This window comes from Antrostomus carolinensis, unplaced genomic scaffold, assembly GCF_000700745.2.
Source record: "Antrostomus carolinensis isolate BGI_N321 unplaced genomic scaffold, ASM70074v2 scaffold15261, whole genome shotgun sequence".
NCBI classification, from domain to species: domain Eukaryota; kingdom Metazoa; phylum Chordata; class Aves; order Caprimulgiformes; family Caprimulgidae; genus Antrostomus; species Antrostomus carolinensis.
This window is the reverse complement of record NW_010296422.1, coordinates 1,052-26,539: the sequence shown is the minus strand read 5'-3', so window position 1 is coordinate 26,539 and position 25,488 is coordinate 1,052. Positions and strand designations below refer to the sequence as shown.

The following is a 25,488-nucleotide window of genomic DNA, read 5'->3' as shown; positions in this document are numbered from 1 at the left end:
ACACGGCCATTGAGGACAGACTTCAGGAGGGGAAAGCCCCCTCACCAGCTTGGGAAACAGAAAGCTTTCTCAACAAACAGACTTGATGGCTCGGCTTCTGAGGGGGTGGGAACGGGGCGGCAGGGGAGTTTCAGCAGGCAAGAACAAAGCCAACTGCTATTTATCTCAGCCTGAAGAAAGCTGGGAACATTTTAAAACTAAACAGGCAGTTATGACTCAGCTTCTCCTACTAAGAGTTTCCTGATAGCCACAAAGACATGTTTTTTATTTAAACCTGAAATGGCTCAGATGAGTGGAAAGCTTCTATGCTGTGCTTTGAGGGCACAGACCCTTTCTTTCTATGCAACCCTTGCAGGTAGCATTCAGATTACTCATGCTCCCTCTCCACAGTGGTTTATATTTTCTCTGAGCTTAATCAATATTCTCTAGATGAAGTATGTGAAACACATGAATAAGAATGTCAAACTGTTGTTAATGTGCCATTTCTTTTCTTCCAACTACAAATGTTCCCAGAAAAGGCTTTTTGTTATAAGAGAAGTGATTCTTTTTAAGTGCTCCAGTAAAATGGAGGTTAAATTTAGATCTCTCTGATTCATTTCTATTATGAATGTGCTGAACTCATGTTGCCAATCATTTATTAGTTGTTTGCAAACAGATCAGAAATCGCTCAAGTTTATGCCTAAGTATTCACTGACTAATAGCTGAAAAAAGGACTCACTGATCTTTGCAAACATGTGAACACACCTGAATACTTCTGACTGACCTGCATATGCAAGCAGAACCTCCATATCAGAGCAGAAACATAATCTCTGAACTCTCTGGCCAGCTGGCAGAAAGTCTATATGTTGCATTTCTGCTCTTATATGGATGAGGTAAGAATCAGTTCTGTTGTGCTTTTTTGAAAATATAGATGATAGATTATTTTAACAAATAAATACGTAAGAGAATAAAATAAATATTGCTGCCTTTAAACTGACTTGCTACATCTATGGAACACAAAAATGAGAAAAACTCAAATAATGATAGAAAAACTTTTTTAAATGCTTACAAACATTGTCTGTGAAAGATTTGCCCAGACTCAGAATAAAAAAAATAAAAATAATATAAAAAAGTCCAGAAACACTGTTTTAAAAAAAGAAGTAAAAATTTGATTCACTGACTTCGCAGCTTATATTTCAGTTCCTGGAACATTATGGGTCCTTACTATTCACAAACTTTTTGTCTTGAGTATTTTAAAAAGGTGAATTTAGAATTTGACCCCTGATTTATTCAGTATCTTCCCCATTTTCATTAGCCACAAAATTCTTTTAGGTTTATCCTTTTCTTTGGATCAGACACAAGCCAACAAGGAAAACTAAACTGCAAGTATTTTTCATATTATTTGTGCATTACCTATGAAGACAGATTCCCTGCCCTAAGATGCTTATACTAGGCTTTGAAACCTGCCTTGGCAGATACTTAAAATAATCAGAAAAGGTTTAAAACAAATTACATTCATATGAATGGTGTTCATGCTGAAGATGTAGATGCAGATGCATATTTATTTATATACATATGTGAATATATGTATGGATTTTGCATTTAAAAGGAAAACTTCAGGAGAAATGCCCATGCTGTTTTTCTATGTATTTCTATGTACTTTATCCTTTTCCTATTTTTTGATCAAGCTAAGAACTACATTTAGATTTAACCTGGAATGTAATTTCCATACAAAAGTAGTCTGCCTACTTTATTAAATATTGAAATAAGAAAAGTTTAAACGATGGTGTAATTGTCTCAGCTAATTAAAATTCTTCCATTTCTGAAATCACCACTAAGTGAATACAAACTTTCTCCCAGTGTTTACATTTGCCTGCAAACTTCAGATTAAAGTTCACTTCTATTCAAATAAATTGAATTTGTGTAGTTTATGGCAACAAAGCAGAAAATATTTGGTCTTTAGGGGTAAATAAAAATGTGGAAGCAGAACCTGTAAATTGCTGCATGACTTCAGCTCTCACTGAAATAATAGTGAATAATCTGAAACTGTTCTCTTCCTAGTGAAACACCTTTAAAAGTTTTTCTTAGCACAGAAATACATGGTCTTGCTGTATGTGGACAGATTTACACACAGCTGCACTGTGGAAAAGTTTCTCCCAGCTGAACTCCAGACAACATGTGCTCAGTTTGTGCAGACCTCCTTGCAGTCAGTTTGGAAACTTCAGCTCTGCAGTTAAACTGACAAAAAAAAAGTGAGGGGAGATACTCCTAATAGTGTAAAGGTCCTGGAATTCCCTTGAAAAATGCTTAAAACAACTACCCAACCTGGTGTTAGTTGCTAGGAAATCAGTAAACAAAAAGCTCAGGAAACATATATTTGGTGTCTTTTCTCTCCTCTGGCTAAAATCAAAGTAGTCCTTGAAGATTGTGCAAGGGATGATTTATAGATCTTTCCATATTACTGCCCGTCTGGTTAGCAGATGGTATTCATTAACCAAAGAAGAATTGCTATTCTCATAAATAATTATAGCTGAATACAGAAGTACTAATCTGTGGAAACCTCTATCATTTGCAAGGTTTCAGATTTATTCATGGGTGTGTTTTAGCCACATGCTAGAAAAATCCTTTCCGTAAAGTTTAAAGTGAACTGGCACTGTTCCTGTAAAATCAGAGTTAAGGAAATGAAAGGATTCAGAGTTGTTCTATTTGTTGTGCTCATGGTGAAATATTTCCATAAATATTAGCTGACTCTAGCTCCAAGGAGCATGTAACATGAACATTTGCCTGTACTACACTAATATTTGCATGATGTATAACATGGATTTGATTCTGAATCTTTTGCTCTGAATAGGTTTAGTTCATAGAATATTATTCAATGGAGCAAGCAGGATAATTTTTGTGATGAGGTATTATGCAAGAGAGTAAAAAATTCTGGTATTTTCTTCAACATGTTCCAATCTGAAAACAGTAAGATGGGTAATAAGTAAAGACAGACTACTGGGACCCAAAGACCTAAAAGAAAATTTAGGCATTTAAACAGGAGCTGACTCCTCCAAGATTCTGAATGGCCACAGTTCTCATATCAGCTGCCAGTGTTCAATGTTAAAAACATGCCATTTTCTAGTCCTCAGACATTGATTGAACTGTTCAGCAACAAGCATTTTAAGAAAATTTTGGCCCTTATTCTTATATACTAGTTTGGGGGGGTGGGAGGAGATCCAGTTTGCTGAACAAACAGAAATTAATTCGTCCTTAGCTCTCATAGAGAACATGTCTATGCTTTTAATAGCCAGACTGCAATACAAAAAGCCAGCTCTGAACATGGTAGCACCCACAACTCAAAACAACTGCTCAGGACTTCAAAAGATCAGACCCTGGGCATCCTATGACTTAATGTGACAGAAAGACACTGAAAAGGAATAGTTGTTTTTGAAAAATGAACAAAAGGCAATTCGTCAAAGGCTACACAAGAAATCAACAACAGTTATCATTCAGGCTTAAGAATCAACAACAGTTATCATTCAGGTTTAAGAAATCTGGGGCTCAGCTCCCTCATTGACCTGCAATGCAGTATCCTCTCCAGCAATCCTAACGGATGCCTGGCAAATGTCTGTAGCGAATGGCTTCTGCATCCTAATCTAATCTCTGCTTCTGTTATGCTTCCCCGAAGAACCAGCAAACTACTTCACGTTTTACCTGACACACATACTGAAAACCCCAGTCTGTGGTTATTGTGTGCCTTTTAGTAATTTTCATTTTCTGAAAATACGGACCCAGACTAATGAAAACTTCTCTTCTCATGAACCTGGTGGCTTTCTCCACACTCTGTCCATCAATCATTTCTTAGGGAAATTGAACAGAAAGAAGATGATGCTGAAGGAAAAGAGCAATGCAATACTTTGGGGCTACATAATTATTTTCTCAATAGTATACTTTGCTTCTTCTTTAAAGGAGGATTTAATGTGTCACAGAAAACAGAATAGTGGGTGCAAATTCTGTGCTGAGAAGAGCCAATTGAATTTATAAGCTCTGCTGACAATCAAGCAGCCAAATGAGTAAGCTTCCAATGAAATGCAGATGTATATATAACGCAGTCACCTCCTACATGCACATTGCTTAATAAATAAAGTAAGTGACAGGTCTAGGAAATATGTGTCTTCTCAGATAGTGACAGTTGTCACTGGTGTAATTTTGCTCTGAGAGACCTTTGCCCTTTTAGCCTCCTGTTTGTTTGTTTATTTTTTTAAGGAAAGCATTCAATTGGCATGCCATCTTTGCAATATCTAGACTGTTACCTAGAGTTTGGTCTTTCTCAAAGGCCCAATATATGCCCCAAAATATATTTGCCTACATTAAGCTTCCCAATAAACAGCAGAAGTTGGATGAGCACCTTGCAGATTCAAGCTTTCCTCTGGTGAATAATCCTCTTGAGGCCCTGGCTACAGAAGAAAACATCAGTGATTTAGTCAAATCAGTTCTAAATCTACATTCCTCAATGAAAGCCCCTAAGATGAACAGTGTTATTTCGGAACCACAACCACTTTTAAATTGAATTCTTTGCACTACAGCTTTCCATCCAAATTAAAATGATATAGGACACTTTTAAGCATAAATAGCAGCATTCTCCGAAGATCAGTTACTAATTCTGTCTTTGGGAAAGCCTAAAGACCGAGTTTCCTTCAGCAACCCAGATCAGCAACTCAGAAGCTGAAAAGCAGTGGTTCAGCAACTGGAAAGATCAGATGCAAATATTTCAAATCAAAACACTTCAAATTTGTGTCATGTGTGGCAGGAGGGGCTCCTCACATCAGTTATCAATGAGGTAAGCTTTTGGCTTTTTGTGATCACCTCATAACTGCAAGCAAAGCTGCCAGAAAGAGTTTTGTCTAAAGTATCAGGCACATGGTGGTAAATATAAGTGCTGCTCTCTTTTATCACCAAAGCATGTGAATGTCCTTGATAAATATCTCATAGATGCTTCACAATTGCCAGTTAAGGAGCACATGGACAGCCTGAGAAATAGTTCACAGCAGCTTGAACTCTAGAGCATACATTTGTCACTTGAGCAGAACTAAAAGCTCTTCTCTCGGCAACATATATAGCCTTGTTATTTTCTTGTCAGGTGAGATGTTACCAGATCCAAGTTTAGATTTTCTTAGGGATTTGCCCTCAGGGAAGAGGGAAGCTGAACGCTTCACACTAAAATACCTAACTCAAAGGCTGCATCTCCTGACGAGTTCCCCTAGACGAGGAGATTTTCTCCAATAAGCTTTTTTTGTGCATTTGAAAGATTTTTCAGAAGGGAGAAGCAAATATAGCACTCCAACCACAGGAACATATCTAATTTTATCCACTATAAACTACATGCCCAGGCAACATAGCCACTAAGGGTAAGAGGAATGCCCATATTTGTGCATGACACTAATCGAGAAAAAAAGGAAGCACCTGCAAATGAACAAAAAGACGACAACTGTGGTCAGCTCTGGAGGAACTTGGACTCATATTACAGGCCATCAGGAGTCACAGCTGTGATGTTTGGAGCCAGTAACGACATTCCCTAGGAGCCAGCTCTATCTGAACCCACAGATCCTGCTCTGCTGCTTAGACACAGCCTCACATTAGCAGTCTGGGCCCTGTGCAGTGTTAGGCTGCAGTTTAGTGTCCAGGATTAACAAGTGGGGCAGCGCTGTCTGACAGAGAAGTGAATGTGTCAGTACAGAAAAGGAGTGCAGGGGGATGGGCTGGAGAGTCCGGGAAATGTTTGGAGAAGGATGTGGAGGCAAAGTGCTTTACCACGCAGGCAGATTCTGCAAAGCAAAAGCAAGTTAACCTAGCACCATGGCTACTGTATGAAGCTGATGTCATTTGGCTGTGCATAAAAGCCCCCACTTTTTCTTCTTTTGTGCAGTCCCAGAATGACATCACCTCGAAGCCCAAGAACATGCCTTTGTGCTGCAGCACTTCCCCTGCTGGCTCCTGCCACACATCTCACTCCTCCCACATATGTCCCTCCTTTGCCCAGAAATGCTCCTTTACCTCCGCTGAATGCAAAACACCACTGTCTAGTCAATGAGAGCCCTTTGGGAGCCTGCAAACGCCTGCAGGCTGAGCCAGCGCAGAGGAGCTCCTATTCAAACAACGTATAGCATGCCATACACCTCAGCAACCCACAGTGGGGCCTCTGCCGCCAATTTCAGCTGCTTTACAATGCTGTCAAATCTGAATGGTGTGAATTGATTAGACAGACAGGGCAACAGTGGCAAATTAATTATTTTCAAGGTTGGATCCTCTCTGATGTGATGTACAATGGCACACTATTTAATCTTGTTATAGTCCAATACCGCTGTTAAATAAGCAGAGTGAAAAAGCTGCATTTGTAGCCTCACTTATGAAGAAACTGAAAACATCGTTTGCAGTTGTACAGTCATTAACAGATTTGTTTGTAATTGGTGTGTATGCTCTCCTATTTAATAAGGCCTGTGACAGCCTTCATGACATGCAAGAACAAGAGAAAAAACACCCAAAGCACATCATGGCCAATGTTATTTCATGCAGAGAAGGGAGGTAGAGGGGCAGCCTGAACTGAATGCGCTACCCAACAAAATAAGCACCACTAAAGAAAACTAGAGAGAAGCCTGCACAGAAAACACAGCTCTACAGGAATGGGGTAAACTGAGGGCTGAGTGTTTCCCGTTAGAAAGCCTAAGTCACCGACAGGTCCTCTGTAATAGCACATATCTCCCGTTCAATAGAGAAATTCTGCAGATGCCACTCATCCCTGTGCCTGCTCCTGCAAATGAAAGCATATTTCACTAACAGCTCTCAGACTCTGATCAGATGACCTTCAAAGATGTTCATGTGCAGAAACATCCACTGGGAAAGTATTTGAAGAGTGATGAGGAAATGCAAAGTCTTCAGTGCTGTAATGGATTATTTCTACCTAGCTGATATAGGGTGGCATAAGCTGGGATTCCATTTTATACATACAGGGAAGAAAGAAACATACCTTTCCCAGAGGAAACCTGTTTAACTTACCATTAACATGCCACAGCATCTGGAACCCACTTCTAGCGTTCAGTCCATCAGAATAAAACACCACATGAAGGCTGCTCCCTGTAGTGTTCCCTGCCAGTGGAAGAGACTGTCCACAGAAAGTGCCTATCAGGTTGGATTGTACATCAGGCCCATCATAGAGCTGAAAGAAAACAAAAAAATATCCAGTGAATAAAAAGTAGCTCCCTAATTTTGAATGTTTTATACAGGATGACAAAAAAAAGCAGTGAGACTTCTTGCACTGGCCACCTTTGCACAGCAATATGAGCTCTGGGGAGCGTGCAAAGATTTGAATGCAATTAAGAGCAAATATAACTGCAATATGTCTTTAAACCTGGCTGCACACTGTGTTCAGTAGGAAGGTTTTGCTCTTTCTGTTTTGGTGTTGCTGGGGATGAAGAAAAAGGGCAAATTGCAATAAACTGAAATACAAAGAAAAAGGGGATGTCACGGGTCTGATTTGACTATGCAACCAATATGCTCAGAGCCTCCAAACCCCTTGGTGAAAACTCTGTTTGCATCTTAATTTCTTTAAGACTGCACTTAGTTGATTTCAGGCCTGACTGAACTTGTGATGGAGAAAACCAAGCAGTCAGCATAACCAGGGCCTCCCAGAGTAGTGAAGACAAACCGAAAACCAAAAGCAAAGTAAATCCTCAAAAACCACAAGGCAAACTTCACATGTGTTTATTTTTTGTTTCGTGATCTTATGCTAGTGTCCTGCTTTGGAAGAGAAGTGGACTGAGTCATGCTTTCTGAACTTTTGTAATTAGAAACACCTTATGTTTGATCTCCTAGTCATATTCTATGTGATGGTATTTTGATAGTTAGTATGTTGGCAGATGTAGGCAGCCTGAAAATCTTTCAGTTCCCCAAATACAGATGAGAAATCCTCCATCCCACTCTTAAAATATCACCACTGTAAAAAACCACAAACAAACAAAACCCCCCAAAAAACAACCACAAAACGCCCCCACAAACCAACTAAAATGCTAAGGAAATATTAATGTATTTCATGTATTTGAATCTTGAAATCTAAAGTTACTCATATATTCACAAACAGTGAAAACAATACATGTTTTGATGGGGTGATAGTGGATGCTTAGAGCTTTTAAGCCTCTTTTCATTAGTTGTCTCCAAACAGATTGAAAGCGTCTTTCAAATCCTTGTTTTACAACCTTTCAAAAATCCAGTAAATCATACTGAATATGCATCTATATTCCTCACTAAATATCTCAGCGCTCTATGTCATTTTTCAAGGGTGAGGTGTGTAATTTTTACAAAACTGGTAAAAATGAGACATTTTAGCTAAATTGCTTTGACTTATAATATCAGATTGCCAGTTGTTGTCAAGCTAGGAATTACTTTATTATTTCTACTTTTGTTACTATGATTCTTAAAGTTTGGAAAAACAGCAACCCTTGTGCTTTTTTATCACTTTGCCACAGTTCATCTGATCTTCTGTCTGACAAAGCACAACTTCCTAACACAACCCAGCAAATTACTGGCACAGAAACCATGTCTGAACATTCTCATTGTGAATTTTTGGCATGCTTCCTTTCAGAATTTCAACAAAAACTTTTCTCTATTCTGAAGCCATCACCGTAAAGTTCTCTCCATGCAAAGAATCAAATCTATGATCTCTAGAAAAACAGCCAAGGTTTATTTATCTTTGCTCTCCATTCAAATCTCTTTTCCAAATATCTCTTATTCTACCAAGAATTCTCCTACACTCAACACCCATAATATGGATGTATGACACACAGTAAATACTAACTACTAATTTTTGCACACTTTTTCTAGCAGATACACATATGGGAATGAGTAATTAAAACTTCAGCTTTTCTGTTCAAGATGTTGGTCTTGTAGGACTTTGAGAAATCTCATTGTTGATTTAAGACATAGTTGGGGTCAAGAAATCTACTCAAATGGTTTCATATCCTCAAGCAGAGAGCCTAGTTTGAATGACTTTCTTTAATAAAAAATAAATTGGATGTAGTTCCTCCAGAAGTTAGGGGCAAATTGCAGGAATAATTCTATGGTAATATTCCATGGTCTATCTTATGACTGGTGACCATGAATCTTTTTTGTTTTCAATCTTCTAATGCAATGAAATACTCAGAACATGAGAAGTGTATTGGAACTTGAGAACTATCACTCCATTTGGTATGATTTCTCCAGGTGAGATCAGAAAAGCTTTAAAGTTTCTAATTGCAGATCCATTGCTGGTAGTTCTTGCAAAGCCTTGATCAGAATCGGTCGATCATAGATATGAAATTGTTGTAAAGACTAGATGTTAAGAAGTCAAACATCCATCTGTACTCTTTCCAAATGTAAAGTTTGAAGGACCGCCTGACAGACAGATGAGCTGTCCCATTACAGCCCAGAATTACAGTTATGACCTTCTTCCAAGCCAGGCTGAGAGCTTTACACATTCCTTTATGGATTAAGTTCAGCAAAATGAAATAAAGTCAGATTCAATTAGATTTTTTTAAAATAATACTACTTCCTTCAACTGCTTTGTGGTATATTCTACTCATATTTCTGTGGCTTCAAGCCATGGAAATCTTACACCAGAAAAATATGAATGGGGAAGAATGAATCAATGTGGAGATCATGAATCTGTGCTCTGATCAGCCATTAGCTTTAGTGATTACAAATTAAAAACTTAAGAAATATGGACTAAATCACCCAAAAGTTTCAAGTCCAAACAAAGAAAAAAAAAAACCCACCACCTACATGAGTCTGCTGCAACTCTGATTCATCAAGGGAATGTTATTTTTATCTGAGACAGAAAATGTCACATTTCTATGTAATTTCCCCTGAAAACAGCCTGTCAGTTTTTCGAGACACAAAGAATGGTTACTATGGCAAGCCCTTCATTGCTGCACTGCCCCTTGGGTCTTGGTTCAGAGCGGAGTTTCGCAGGAAATTTGAGTGCCTGGCCAGCTGTAACTCATTGAGAGAGGCAGAACCGTGACTGCTAGAATTTCAAGCTGTCTTTCACTTCTAAATGAAGGGAACAGCTGTGTGTTTTCACAGGGCATTTTGAACTTTTCAAACCACATTTTGCTCTTACACAAATATGGGCAAGTGAAACTGAAGCTGAACGCAGATCTCATGAGGCACAATTTCTCCTCTGATCTCTGAGAGTGTTTCTCATTTAAGGGCCTGCTTTGTCAGCTGTGCTATCCTAAACTGCTACAAATTGAGGGAAGGTTCTTCCCCAGGCTATACGAAGGAAGGTACTCCCTTGGTCTGTGCAAGAGAGTTTAATTTTGGGGCGGATTATTAGCCAATATGGTACTACACCTACTCTAGGAACTGGGGATTGGGCTTCCTCCCAGCTACTCATTGGGAAGAAAGTGCTTGCTCCTTCTCTGTGCAGATATATGTTTCATAATTTATTTATTTTTCAGATCTTTTAGCCTCCATCAGAAAATTCAAGGGCTTCATAATGATTTTGACAGACAATCCAACAGGCAAAATACACAAACAGCTGCAGTACATGTTCAGATCCTTAGCTCTTCCTCTTTAACTAAAGCAATTGCCCAGCAGCACCCAGAGCGCTCCATTTCATCAACCTACACCCCAGTACTGGGCCCAGGAAGGGATGCAGTATATTCAGGCAAATTATTAGGCATGGGCTCAGTAACTGTCAGAAGAAACTCCTTATCAGGCTGCCTAGGAGCAAGCATACAGGCTGACCTAAAAGTAAAAAGGGGAGGTACTAGCTCTAGTAGGGGATGAATCAAGCTGTTGGACTGCCTTGCAGCAAAGTGGTAGCTGAAAACCATCTGCAGCACATTGGAGTGGGCTGGGACAGCAGGGCTAACAAAGGCTGCGGGAAGGGAGCGGCTTGGGTAGCTCTCCCAGAGCAGAAGTAATGGTCACCAGTATTACATTTGTCTTTTCTGACTCTTCAACCTGGAAATATGTCACTGACACCAGTAACGATGCTCGGGAGGCCACAGCTGTTCACCTCTCTTTGGAGGAGCAAAGCAAACCAGCATGACCTGTGTCACAGAGAAGCTCATTGCCAGAACTGGAGCAAGGGCTCAAGAACTGAGCTGACTGGAAAATGGAGTTTCTGCTGTGTGGAAAGTGATAAAGATCTCCAACAAATAGCAGGAAAGAAACTCTGAACATGTTCCATTTGGGCATACTCAAAGCAGGGACATTGCTAGCTGAGCACCTTGTCAAGCTTATTCCTTCTTGCAAAATGAGACTGGCAGGAGCCTTCCAGACAGGTAGTAGTACTCCATCTGTTCAGTTTTCTTGGTAGAAAACTGTTTTTTTTTTAATTTTTCTTTTTTTTTAGGGCAAAATTTAAATCTTCTCTTGAAGAACTTTATTTCTGTGAAAAGGCATGGTTTTTTCATCAGGAGAATCATTATAAAGGAAAATGAACAGCCTAACCTGCTCTGGAAAAAAGCTGCTTATATACATTAGTTAGACACAACACATAGTCTCCATCCAGAAATGATGGAGTCTTCAAAGTCAAACTTTCACTTTCATATAAGGGGAAAATCCATCCTATGAATACTGGCAGTTCTCATTTTATTGTACTGTAAAGAATCCTATCATCAGATGTCTTTAATTCATTATATAATTATGAGTAATTATGTCAATATTTGTCTCAATTTGAGTCTCAAAACAAATTGTTTGCAGTCTGAAAGCCTTTTTACAGGGACCAGCAACAACAGCCCTGGGCTGTATTTGCAGAACTTGGGAAAAGAGGTTGCTCGTTAGATCAGACCAGCATAGCTGCGAGTGCCCCACCCATTGCTGGAGCCTCTAGGACATCCTCAAAGAGCTGTTCAGACACATGCAGCTATCCCTTTCCTCTTAGAAGTTGGAAACCTGATAGGGGATTGTTTTGACTGATCTAAACAGTAGAGGAAAGGATTACAGGTATCTGAGCAGTTCTTCCAGAGAGCTGGAACTGGGCTTTTTTTGGAAAGGAAATTTTCCAAAAATGGCATCGCATCAAATATGTTACCAAGAAACAAAATGAAGCAAAACAATAACAAACATCATCCAAGTAACAGAATGCACTCTGAAGTGAGATCACCATTAAAGAAAGAATAAACACAAATAAAAATAATCCATTTCCAGCAACACATTTCCTTCTAGAAGAACTAGAGTGTGAGCTCAAGGACCTGCAGGTCTGTCAGCCAGAGAAAAAAGCCAAACTAACTAAAGCTGCAGGATGTGGCACGTTGCGCTAGCTTAGCACCACGGGGACACAGTTTTCATAGAAACAAAGGCGGCTTAAGACTTTGAGCGACTTACTGTGTGGAGCCTTGTTATTTCTGCACAAACAGGAGAACAAAAAAAGGTTATGTTTGTGCCTGCATGAGGAGAAGTGTTTGCAATTGCCACTAGAAAAAAGCCCTCCTCAAGAACTCATTCTAAATAATGTTTTATTAAATATGTTCATGCCCTAGATGACCTTTGACAAAACTTCTTGCTCTGACCACCATAGGCAATTTTCTTGTCTCCACACAATGACACACTTTCATTAATTAACTATTTTATTCCATAGTACAATGGTGTTTGACATCATGCATCACTAGACATATAGACATGGTGGTTAATCTCACTGGGATTTCTCTAACATAAGGAAATGTAATAATGTCAAGTTTCTTAATAATAAGAATTGTATCTGAGTCTATGTTTTGTCTTATAACTTGAGCCTGAAATACTCAGAGCCCTTTGAAAGTTTCAAGCAAAGTTAAATTCCACATTGGACTGAAGTAATATTTTTTTAAAAGAATTTTTCATCTCTTACATTACCTCCACAAAGAAAACAAGAATTTCTAACTACCGGCAAATCTGCTCATTCCTGTCTTTCTAGGAAAGGTTTATTTCTGCAAATGATATAAAAATATTAATTTTCTTTAGCAAGGCTCTGGACTTATTATAACAATGTAAGGAATGCAGGGTGTATCTCTGGATGAAATTTTAAAATTGTTTTAGATATAGTAGTAGGAAACAACTGCTGTTTAAGAAAGGAGTGCTTAAGGGACCTTCACCTAGTCGATCAACCCCAAGACCTGCTCTCAAAACCTTATTTGTTCAGCATGATATTTTAAATCCCCAAGCCTGTATTAGAGGAGCACCTCCACCTGATTGCCATGCCGTCTGGATAGAGAAGGTCTCAGCCACCTGCAATGGGGCAGTCCTGGAGATGCACGCCGGACGGAGCAGGCTGAGCTGAAAGCAAGGCAGTCCAGTGCAGAAGCGCGTCCGAAAAGCCTGCTTTTCTGCTAACCACTGTGGGTGCTTTGACCTCAAATCATGGCTCCACTGCCCAGGGCAAACGCAAGCTGCCCTGGTGTCCTGCTCCTGATCCTGTGCCCCTCCCTGAGGTACAGGCAGAGGTTTGCTGTCATGGCCAGCAGCAAAACAAGTCCCTGAAGTGTCTCTCCTGACTTTGCTGACCAAGGGGCTGCTTGGGGATCCACACCCTCGTGGCAGTGGGACCACTCATGCCTGATCACAAGGCTGTGGCTATTTTGGTAGAATGCCTGGTTTCTTCAACACCTAAGAAATTGAGGCAGTTCCTCTGCAGCAAGAATCCACTCATGGTGGAGGGAGCAGGGCCGCTTCTGAGCTTGGGACAATAATACTTCCAAAGGTACTCTTCCGCAGAAAGCTGCTACAGTGGGAAAAGCTCCTTACAAAGAGGTGGGGCTGTGCCTAGGGACAGAGCGGTTGGGGGACATGCAGAAGGTGCACCTACTCTGGGAAGCCCCGGGGGGTCTGAGCGGTTTGCAGTGCTGCTGAGTCACATGCAGGGCTGGGTGCTGCTCCTCACATGCTTTGCCAGCCCAGATGAACTGAACTGCCAGTGCAAGCAACATCACACTGACACCATCAGAGGCCAGAGAGGGCAGGATCCTCCCTGGGAATCCCCTCATTTGAGAAAATTTGCATCATGCATAACTATGGCAACTGAGGAGAGCTGCAGCTTGGTCTCTGCAAATGAGGATGGGAGAAAAAGGGAAATATTCCTGCATCTTGGGCTTTGAGGAAAGTAAAACCACCTGCTTGGGGGAACAACAGGGAGGGGAGGAACAAAACCTTCCTCCAAGTCTGGTGTAGTTTTCTCTGAGTCGTCTGGGGGCTTCCCTTTAATGAGGGGAATCTTTGACCAATTCAGAGGGGGTTTCTCCAGCCACCATGTAATTTCATATTGTGATGCCTGTGCTGAGTGGGATAAGCCACTTCATTGCAGACAGTCTTACAGACATTGGCCAGGCTTTCCTGTATTCCTTGGAATACAGAACCCAGCTGTAACTAGATGAGTCCCAAATGCCATTTCCCCAACAAGGGGCATGCACACTACCATCATATGGTAGAATATCACAGTTACTTCATTGTACAGTGCTTTTTCCTGAAGGTACAGGCGAAGTCACATTGCTCTGAGCTGGCAGGGTGTGGAAAGTGCTGAGCCCATGAAGGTCTGACTCATTTTGTGAGTCCAAGAGCAGAGTCTGTGCTGGCTTCACTCATGCTTCTTGTCATCTGAGGTTTCTGTAGGCACTATGCAACCCTTTCATCACTGACAAATTCAGCTGTCTTGAGGGGTGGGAGTTTTTGTGTGCTTTTTTAAGTCTGCCTCTAAGTAACCTTTCAAACAGCAAAGTCAAAGCGTACCTCTATCCTGGCATTGCAGGCAATTGGGAAAACAAAAATCTGAGCCCTGAGTCAGTCTTGTCTAGGGTGGGCAGCTTTTTGGCCCAACACACTCCTTCTGACTATCCAGATCTCTCACTGAAAATCAGTGCAAGGGCTAAGATTCCTTTGTGTACCAATGGTGAGGCCTGCCACAGAAACCCAAGGAGAATTGTCACTTTTATCCTTACAGTCTTACACTGAAGGACTTCTTGTGGAGGCCCATAAACCCCTGAAGGAATTCAGGGATGGGCTGGCATGCTGCCAGCTTGTATGGTAATATGTTAATGGATACCACTGTAGTCTGGCCAGCAGGCTGTAATTTGATGTCTGTGCACAGAATCTGGATGGGTGTATTTAATATATCATCTGCTTCCCCAGAGTGATGTACTAATGGTGACATTTTGTAAATCAATGCATGGCCATAAGCAAAGCCATTCTCTGTGCTTGGAGAATTCCTGAAGCACTTTAAAAATACACAGTCATAAATCAAATGTCATAATATTAATCTCCTAATATGGTTTAAGCATATTTACTAATTACAAGTACAAAAGGGAGTAAAACTAGAAAAAGGGTAAGCTTCCCCCGGCAATGATAGGCTAATAAAAAAGAGAATGACCAGCTGAATGCAAGCGTCAAATATCTAATGCAGTATTCCCAGATGGAGCAAAAGGATATTATGGAACATCCCTGGAATCCTACTGTGGTTTAAAAAAGAAAAAAAAAAAAAAAAAGGACATATCCTGTTACTGCCAGAAGGAAATAAAACAGTTCTCAGGAACAGATGACATGATAATTACTGTACTCATTTGATAATATTCCACATGTAAGGGTGCAATGGTATTTTAACCACTCTGAGCCTAATTGCTGAAAGAGTCTGGACTGCTTAAGTACACTGGCAGTAAGCAAGCAAGGAAGAGCTTTATTCAAAAGAGGAACTCTGTCTGTTCCTGTTGTTATCAGGAAGCCATTTGCCCCCATAAGATGTTCTTTTGCATTAACCCAATGATAATTCCATCCTGGACACTAGAGTGAAGTGCTGCACAGATCTAAGGGGTGAGACTCAGAGCTCTGAAACTTGTCTTGCTGCATAACGCAGTTTTACTATCTGCTTATCAGGCTGGTGTCATCTTGCAAAAAGCTGGGCATGGTCTTCCCTGTACTTATTAAAAGCAGATGCTAAACAGAGTGGTCTTCAAGAGATGGTTGTACTTTCTAAGCAGAACAACATGGAGGGAGATTGTCACTGAAGGACAGAAAGATGAGTGGTTTTCAAATTATACTTTTCTTGGATAAGAAAGGAGTAAATTTCAGTCCTAGGGCAAGACTGATCTTCAGGGCAATAACATGACATTCTCCTTACTTATAAAATAGCTTTGCCTCTGTGGAGATTATGTTCTGTCATACTAAATAAGAAGGTAATTAATCATTAAAGATGGAGAGTTAAATATGTGCTTGTTCAGCTAATAATTTGGTGAATATAGAGGAAGGAATACCATTTCTATATCATTATTTTCTTCAATTTCTCACTGGCTACAGCCTGATCACTTCTCTAGAAAGACTAATGTTAGGTTATTAAGCCAAGCCACGGCACACAGTATAATTTAAAGACCATCCAATCTAATTACAGTTAGTGCAGCTTCACTGTGACACAGTCTGCTGTTTGGTATGCCTTGTATCAGATCATTTTCATTTCTGTATATGTCTTTATCACAAGCAATTAATCTCATATTCTTGAAACTTTGCTGTAAAACTCTTTTCAAAATGTCCTGTGAGCATTACTAGCAGTGAGCCAACATCCTCTGACAAGCTGTGAAACACTGCATGCTGCTCATTTGTTGAGAAAGTGCTCATATGAGATTCAGGCTAGAGACTGACATTATAAAAAATGCACTTTTGCCTCTCTCCCACACTGCCTTTTCTCAGTTTCTGGCACCTACACAGAGGGGCAGAAAATTTCCACAAAGTCAGAACAGGGCTTTTTCCTTCCTACTTGACACAGGTATAAATAGATGTACATGCTGAAGTGGTAGAGATGCAGGCCATGCCCAGGCCAGGCTGAGTCAGAGTCACCCAGGGCTTCCTGTGGAGAGAGAATGCTGCTCACCATGAGTAACACCAGCCAGCTGGTGCAAACAGTGGTCTGGCTCACAAAAAGCATCCCATGATCAAAGGAGAAAAGGAAATAGGTAATGCAATACATGGCTGATTTCTCACTGCACTGCAGCTATGACTGCATTTCAGTCTGGGATAGCCACGCACTCACTGTACTTCCACTTGTACTCTTTGCACATCTGACTATCTTTTTCCTTGTCCTGTATTTCAAACAGTTATTTGCTCTAAGTGATGATATCTTTGGTAACTGACAACCACTAGGCATACCTGTGTGTAGAAACTTTTGCTTTTGTCATTATGCTACTTATTAATTTCTGACTCATGTGGACTAAGCCAGGGAGCAAATAGCATATTAATATATTCTGTGTATATCAGACTGAATTAGTCACAAGGCAAAATGCTCTTCTTGTATACTACCTGTGGATTTGGGTCAGAAGTGTAAGTCATAATTAAACACGAAGCTGAAGAACAGGCCCTTTTCCAGTATGGAGACTGGGACCAAAACCATAGTGTCCAGCAGTACTCAGGAACACAGCCTGCTCAGTCTAGCTGTCGCCACCCCACCAAGCACCAGGATTTTGTCCTTCAGAATTAAGAGAGATTTTAAATAAATCAGAGCTCTAGTTTGAGACATTTGCAATGTTCAAATGCATTAAATCTGTTTCTCCTGTGGACTTTTAAAAGGAGCTCTGTTTTTTTGTTTGTTTGGTTGGGGCTTTTTCCCCACAGCTGCCATGTACTCTGCTCAGGCAGGTCAGCTCTCTCCCATAACACCTCTGCAATATTTAATCTTGTTCTTCTCCATCATGTATCACTTTCCCTCACTCCCTCTACCACCACAACTGTGACCATCGCCTAATCCGACCTAACAGCTAACTCTTGTCTTTCCCATCCCCAGTCTCCCAGCAAGTAGCAGCAAATATTGTCACAAAGCCTGACGTTAGCAAGCTGCCATGGAGCACAAGGCTGCTACTGTCAGAGCTGCCACAGAGCTAAGAAGGCAAGTGGAGTGTTGCTGCCTGCTTCAAGGGGCTGAGGTGGGAAAGTTGCTGCCACCAAACCCAAAAGGAGATGGGAAGAGGGGCATCTAAAAACTTCTGGGGAAAAAGAGCACTTGATCAGCACCACAGGCCACTCCAGTTTGTGAGTGCAGCTACATGGAAACTGTCTGAGCAGCAGCTTCCCGTTTCCTCCAAGAAAACAGTTAGGGGCTCTGGCACTCGGTCCACACACCACCCACTTGGACTGCAGTGAACAGGATTATACCTCTATTTTCCCAGTGTTTATGCAGCCAAGGCATCAGAGATTTCCCCTTTTAGGCCTCCTTGCAATAAAAGAATCTCAAAACTAGCATGTGACAGAAAATAAATTCATCTTAGCGGAACAGCTATGAAGTTGTTTGGGTTTTTTTAATTAACCTTTTTTCCAGTTTGCAGTGGCATCAAACTCTACATGGATTCCAGACCAAAGAGTCACAAATATCTGCAGTCTGCTTAGAAAGTGAACTGCACACTTGTTCCAGATGATTCTCCCTTTCCCCTACACCACAGAGCACTCCCAGCCTTGCCAGCACGCTACCCTTTCCCAAGACACAGGGTGGGAGCAAACACTATTCAGCTCCCTGGCTGTTGAACCTTGTTCTCTTTTTTTACACTATGGCACATATTTGTGCATCGTGCAACAACCAAATGAGAACATCTTTTCCAAGTGGTATTTCTTAATGGCATTTGGAGAAAGATTTGTAAGTAATGTCACATGAATCGCAAATTAAAGCCTCCCTAACACACTTCCATGACTCTCTTTTTCCCTTGCATTTTCCTTTTTATAACTCTTTCAGTCTGTATTTTCTTTGATTGGAAGCACTGAAAAATTGTTAAAACAAAAAGTGCAAGTACTTTTCTGCTCCCTGTCTCCTACTCCCTCCAATATGTTTTATTTGTGTTCTTTTAAGTGCTTTGGATCAGGTCCTTGCCTCTGGCACTATTCCTCCAGCCTTGACTTATGTCTCGAATAGTGTCTTCTGGCAAGTCTCTTGCTCCTCACTGGCTGGCTACTGTGTGCAGGGCTCCTGCTTTTCATGGATCAAGTGCTTAGGCATCTTGAGACTAGCACTGGCCTCTCCACTTGGCTCCAATGTTTCCTTTTCAGCCTCCTCAGAAAAATGAACCAGGGTTTAATAGTTAGTTCTCAATACAGTGCTACCTTGTTTATTTTCTTCACATGTCTATTCTTTCTTTCCATCCCTGGCCACAAAGAGAAGAAAGCTGGAAGAACACAACTTTTGCCAGTTTATTACCAATTTTGAGCTGTGAAAGCTGGCATAGGACAGAGGTAAAGGGGGTGAGGGAGGACATCTAGAGGGAACAGATCAGCCCATCACCAGGCCTGTTGCTGGACCTTCTGCAAGACCCCAGAGTAATGCACAGAAATGTGGACACTATTCCTTAGCCCTCTCTTTGGCTGTAAGTAGTCTTCTCTAAGACTTCTCTAAATTTCAATTCCTCTTGTGCAAAACTTAAGTTGAGCACAGGAGCATGTGCTGGCATCCTGTACAAGAGTGAGATCTGAAGGATGGATTAGTTCAGCAAAACAGTGAAATTGTAGGCAGGAGATTATAATTCTCAGTATAGTGGTGATCGTGGCTACACTTTACTTCCCACAGTATGATGTACAAAACTGAGAGAAAACATCTTTTCAGTTGTCCTAGAAATAAAATTTTTGAGGAAATGAAAATAAAGGGTACTTGGCTTTAGATCGACTGTATGGTTTTATTTGGCTAAAGTTTTTGTTTTGGGTAAATTCAGTTTCTTTCAGTCCCTTTAAAGAAGATTAATTATGAAAAGAAAATATAAACAGGAGACACAGCAAACTTCCCTTTAAAGATGTAGAAATAACATGTTTTAAAGTTTTTGGACATTGCATCTAATCTCAGGTGGCAGCTAGACTCTCGGTAGCAAATCTAGGCACCTGCAAAGTGATCCATCCTCCCTATTGCACACATCTGGCTTAAGGTAGGAGGATGTGCTCTCTGGTAATGCTCTACTCCCTACTGATCGTGGAGGAAAGACAGACAAACTGTTTGGACTTAACTTTTGACTTTTAATGGCTAAATTTAGATACGCTAAATTTCCCCTTGTCTTCTGCATCCTTATTGTTTTTTCTTGGTGAAAACCTGATTTTTCTTGTTTCTAGAATCTAGGTACATACCTTCAAGAAGTCACGGTCACAGTCAGATCCATCTTCTATATCAAAGGCTGTGAAGCTATAGCTGAGTGTGTTCCCCTTTGTAGTTTGGATAGTCCAGTTGCAGTGTTCATTTAATGGGTAATTATTTGGATAATTTAAACTTTCCAGTATGCCATGGCTACGATTAACAGTCAGTACTTTGTGGCAAACTGGAAAAAAAAAAAAAAAAGAGGTGATAATAAATTATATTTGTGCATTGCTTATTAACCCAGTATCTCAAAAAATTACTAATTGAAGTTACTAATAGCATTACAAGGTAAAAAATATTTTTATTCACAGATTAGAGAAATCATGCAGAAAGAGAATTGTGAACTATTGAAGAACATATTGCATATGTTGCAAACAAAATACAGACTTTACAAACTTGAATCCTTCAGCTCTCGTGTCCTTTTTTTCTACACTTGCAGGCTCATCAGTATATGTAGTACATATATTTTTTGGCAATTTTCTTTGATTATAAATACATGGTTATTCCTGAGACGGGTTTTTTTTGTTGTTGTTGGTTGGTTGGTTTTTGGGGTTTTTTTAACTAATAATAGAAATTTGCCCTGTTATTTGAAACAGTTTGGGGAGGATGCTCAACAAAGATTGACTAAAGGATTAAAGTGGTTTATTTCAGCAAACTGGAAAAAAAATTACACGCCCTGGCTAAAACAACAAATGGCAAGTACACTACTTATATTGTATTTTCTAGCTACAGAAACTGGAAGTGATAATGAAATTTTTTAAAAAGAAGCCATAATTTTCCAATAACATCCTAGCATAAGAACTGAACACTTACCTGCAATAATGAGAGCTTTCCTTGAAGTGCAGAGAAAATTTAAAAGAAACTAAACTAGATAAAGCGTGAAATTACAAGTATGGCATTAGGTAAGTGAGTCTCATTTTCCTATATCCAACAAAAGACAGAAGACATCAATGTGGGCATTCCCTTGTCTGGAGACAGCATACAATGTGTATGGGGAGCAGACCAGTGTAACGCACAGAGGAGAAGTGGGCAGGAGACAGGAAGCAAGACAGGCCGTTTGCTTTGTACAGCAAATCTGCAGTGTTTGAACAGCAGAAATAGCTGTGGTTCACCTGCAACACTCTTCTATTGTCTTTCACTAGGGATAATACACCTACCTCCTGCAATTTTTTTTTATTCTTTCCTAATGATTTACAGAGCAGCAAGCTTTGTGTTTTTAGAACTTCAAAATGCTCATGATACAGCTGAAAATCAGCATCAGGTGGAGTGGAGCTTGACTGCAAAGCTACACTGAAGCATACAACTGTTTGGAAGGACAGGGTGAAAAGCACAAAATGGATTTTGAAGACTGCAAGATGGGTAAAAGCTGCTATCCCCTGCCGTCAGGATTTTATTAGAAACATATCAGACACAAAGGTGCCTTTGAATGTTAACTTGATACAATGTTTTCCAATTCATCATTACATTTCTTTCAGGAACACATAAATGCATCTGGCATCTAAGCATTCTTATTTTATACCACTATTTCCTACATAATTTTAGCTTTTGGGCAAGCCATTGAAAGCTTTTTCTGATGCATCTTTAGGAATTAAATATGAATGTTAAGTGTACATCACATTATTTGGTAGCTCAGGTTCTACATCTGAGTGCTTTGAAAGGGCTCTTTCTGTTTAATTAATGAAGCGGGGGGGGAACCCTTTTCTAGTATATCATCTTGACTTTGCAGTCTGAAAAGTACATGGTAGATGAATCTGTGATATCTTTAAGGAATGAGCCAAAGCTCCCTCATTCCTCTAATTATTATATGCACCATGTGTAGAAGAATAGCTTTGTTTTTTTTGTAATCCATTTAGTGTTGTCCAAACCTAGGACAACTTAATGTCTATAAACCTACAACAATCTCTGTCACTTGGGCATGTCATATTTAGGGTACACAAAGATGCTTGCAAATCATTTGTGTGTGGTGAAATTCCATATCTTCCAATATGCATTTAACCGTATATGCCAGAGTGTATAAGGAGAAAAGTAAACACTGGGGCAATATTCAAGGTGATTACTGGGCACAAAATAACTTTAATTTGTCATATATCTTCTTGGATTTTTCTCCAAATGTTATTATTCTGATATTTCTGGGGTAGAACTATTCTATAAAAAAAAAGTTTGCTAGAAAAATGTGACCCTTGCCATAAGATATAAAAAATTGAAACTTTTTCAATTGTTCCAGGTAGGCTAAATGATCCTAAGCACCCATAACGATCCAGGATGGCTGAGGGTGACTCACTTACCCTTTGCCACCTTGCCTCACAAGCAGCTAGAAGAGCAGAGAAGCTTGTCCTATCTGCCTTCTCTGTTAAAAAGTCAGGAGACTGGGTGAGCAGAAGAGCAGGAACAGTCCAATCTACCCTGTTAGGGACTTCCTGCACTTGTTAGTCTGAGTAAATCTGGAGTGGTAAATGCCACTGGTACAGGTAATAGAAGCAGAGCCATTTCACCAGCTTTCTTCTAGGGAGGAGATAATCTCCATCATGGGTAGATGAGCAGATTATTTTTAGCTCTCTTTGTTCTCTTAACTGTAGCAGGCTAGAAAATCTGGGTCAATAATGTGCTCTACACATTGTCCTCTGCTCATGAATAGCTAAGATCATGGGCCTCAAGAAGCAGTTTCAGGAACAAGCTGAAATGTAGAAACATGTTCTTCTCACCTTCTTTTACTTACTTACCCTGTTTGTATTTGGCTAAAAACCCTCCACCTTGCAGACTGCTATCCGTCCTTAGTTTTACATACATGCTGTCTCCACTGGAATGGATGAGTTGTGGTATCTGATTCCCACAAAATTTACCTAGCTGTTTATTGTTACTGCTGTTGCCATCATATACCTGCAAAGAAATAAAGAAATAAAACTGATGGCATTACAAATCCAAGCAATTTCCCCCTGACAAATGTCTGTTTAGGGAATTGTTACTGGGTATACAAGAGGTTAAATTCTGTTTCTCCTCAGAGGAAGCCTGACAGGCATTTCAGAAACAAGCAAATCAGTGGAAAAACAGGAAGCCAGTAACTGAATACTGGTTGGTTTTGAGGGGCTTACTCATCAAGAGGGGAAAAACTGCACTCCATTTAAACTCTATTAAAAATATGAAAATAATTTTTGCAACAATCCAAATATGAAATTTGGGATTAACAATAGGGTTATTGACACTATTGTGTCTTTTTCCTTGTAACTTACTAAAAAAGCATACTAAATTTATGTGGTCCAAAACACAGCAAATGTAAAAGATACATACAGATTCTTTTTTCAGTGGCCTTTCTATCTAGACATAAAAGCTCTTCTTACCAGCAGCTACACAAACATTGCTGCCTTACCTCTCACTGCCCTGTGATACAAAGGTAGCATGTCAGCATGGAGCTTTCCTGTTCTGGGTCTGTTCTCTTACAAACATTTGAAGGCTAAGGCCATGTGTTTTTCCTTATCTGTGTACTCATCATATTCAGCTGTCTCCTATAGATCAAAGTGTCACAGGGTACATACCGCAAGGTAATCAAAGTTGCAGTTTGGGTGATACTGTAGATGGAACTGTTCAAACTGGATTTCAAATGGGGTTCCTCGGTTTCCTCTGAGCAACCAGTAGCACTCTGAATTGTGGTAATACGGCATAGGGTAGTTGGGAGACATGAAGACACCAGAAGATGTTGTCAAAGTCCCACCACAACCTGAAAGTGGCAAAGACACCAAACCAACATTTAACACCTAGAAGTGTAGAGAATTAGACATAGTGTGTGAGAGTCACACTACTGACCTCCTTCACATGCCCTGAACATTTTCAATGATGCCCCAAAAATCTGCATTTAGCCAACAACGTTGTAAGCACAAGAGAGCCCATAGCACCTAGAAATATTAACTATCTAACTTGAAGAGTGCTCCTGATAGACAGTTAATCTTCAAATAGAAGTCTCTCCATTAAATTCTTGGTTATTGCTTTTTTAAACATTTGGGAAAGTTGATGTTACATTATATCTAGGGAATAGTATATCCTTCCCTGTGGAGAAAAAGAAAGCCCAAGGATGAAGAAAGTTGTATTCTTGATCTTAAAAGCATGAATATATGTAGCTATATAATTAGCAGACAGATTTTAGAAGATGTGAAGCAGAAAAGATGCAGAGGAAAAGGTGAGAAATTAAATACAAATGAAAGATAAAAAAATAAATGTGTAAAATGGTTTTATAATTCATGTGGTCGTTTTACCTGCTGATGTACCATCCCACTCTGCTGAAAATCCCTCTCTTGTGCCAAATATGTCACTTACAAACTTTATCCACAGCTTGTTACCGTGAGAGATTATAACAGGAGGCAAGTCTGTACCACAGTATTTTCCAAGAGAAGGAGAAGTTTCATAGCCTCCATCTCTAGAATGATAGAGAAGAAAAACCTTGGGTCAAGAAGGAAACCATGAGAAATGTTAACGAATCAAAAATCTTCAGAATTGTTTCTACAACTACTTGTTTCCTATTTTTAATTTAAGTAATATTTCCAGTAATATTTTCTTATACTGTAATCAGGATGCACACCTAATGTTCTGTTTTGCTACCTGCACATGTCTCATGGGAATAAAAAAGATGGTGACAACCTGCTTATCAATTTCTTTCTAACCTTATCTTTGAGCAATGTCATATTACAAATACCCTACAGGTCATTAGGACAATAATAAATACATTTATATCTATATATGGATGTGATCGCAATATGATGCTTTTTAAGTGGACAGTAATGCTTTCAATTACATTTTCACAGGTTTATATCTGCTTTTGAAATTTCTGCTTAGACCTTGCCACTCTGTTTTCATGTCATTCTCCCAGCTTAACCTGCTTGCCGCTGTCTCAGGTTACTGGCAGTTGAAGAACTGTGCCAGAATCTCCCCTCACTTGTATCTCAGCCTCTGCAGCTGTGGTCAGATGAACAATTTCCTTAGTTGACTGAATGCAAGTTATCAGAGGAGACCTCAGGACAAGAAACCAGAGTGGCACCTCTCCTAAGACTTATCTAGCTACCCCGTTTAATGGTATCAGGCTTCATGAGACATTCTGGAAATCCAGTTATGGCAGCAGCAGCAGCAATGTACTGAGTTGCACTTAGCAATCTTCTGGCCGTATCTTAAACCTTTTTAATGCTGCTGTTCACAGTGAAACCAGACTTCGATTTGTGCATTAAATTAATGTTTTCAGTTCTCAAGGTGAAAAAGTGAAAAAAAAACCTAAAAGACAAACAAGAAAAACCCCCAAAACCAACCCTGATATATTTCAAGTCTGCCTCAAATTAAGGTGTTAACTGTTAAAATAAAGTTAGATTAAATTTAATATCAGATTGTTGTTTTAAAATGAAAAAATGAAACACTTAGAAAACATTGAAAAAGCCTTTCAGTTTTTCATAATTTTCCCTGCTTTGTAG

General features: G+C 39.9%; 1 protein-coding gene across 1 annotated transcript in view; it reads right to left on the bottom strand.

Annotated features, from left to right (window-relative positions):
• LOC104532951 (cubilin-like) overlaps positions 1–24,449 on the bottom strand; it is a gene marked incomplete at both ends in the record, with an annotated part of 40,865 nt that extends 16,416 nt beyond the window's left edge. The window contains 5 exons of the mRNA XM_029087544.1: positions 7,015–7,174; positions 20,038–20,225; positions 22,765–22,921; positions 23,575–23,756; positions 24,289–24,449. Of these exons, the coding sequence (XP_028943377.1) occupies positions 7,015–7,174; positions 20,038–20,225; positions 22,765–22,921; positions 23,575–23,756; positions 24,289–24,449 (848 nt within the window). The remainder of the gene's footprint in view (positions 1–7,014; positions 7,175–20,037; positions 20,226–22,764; positions 22,922–23,574; positions 23,757–24,288) is intronic.
• Positions 24,450–25,488: the final 1,039 nt, after the last annotated feature.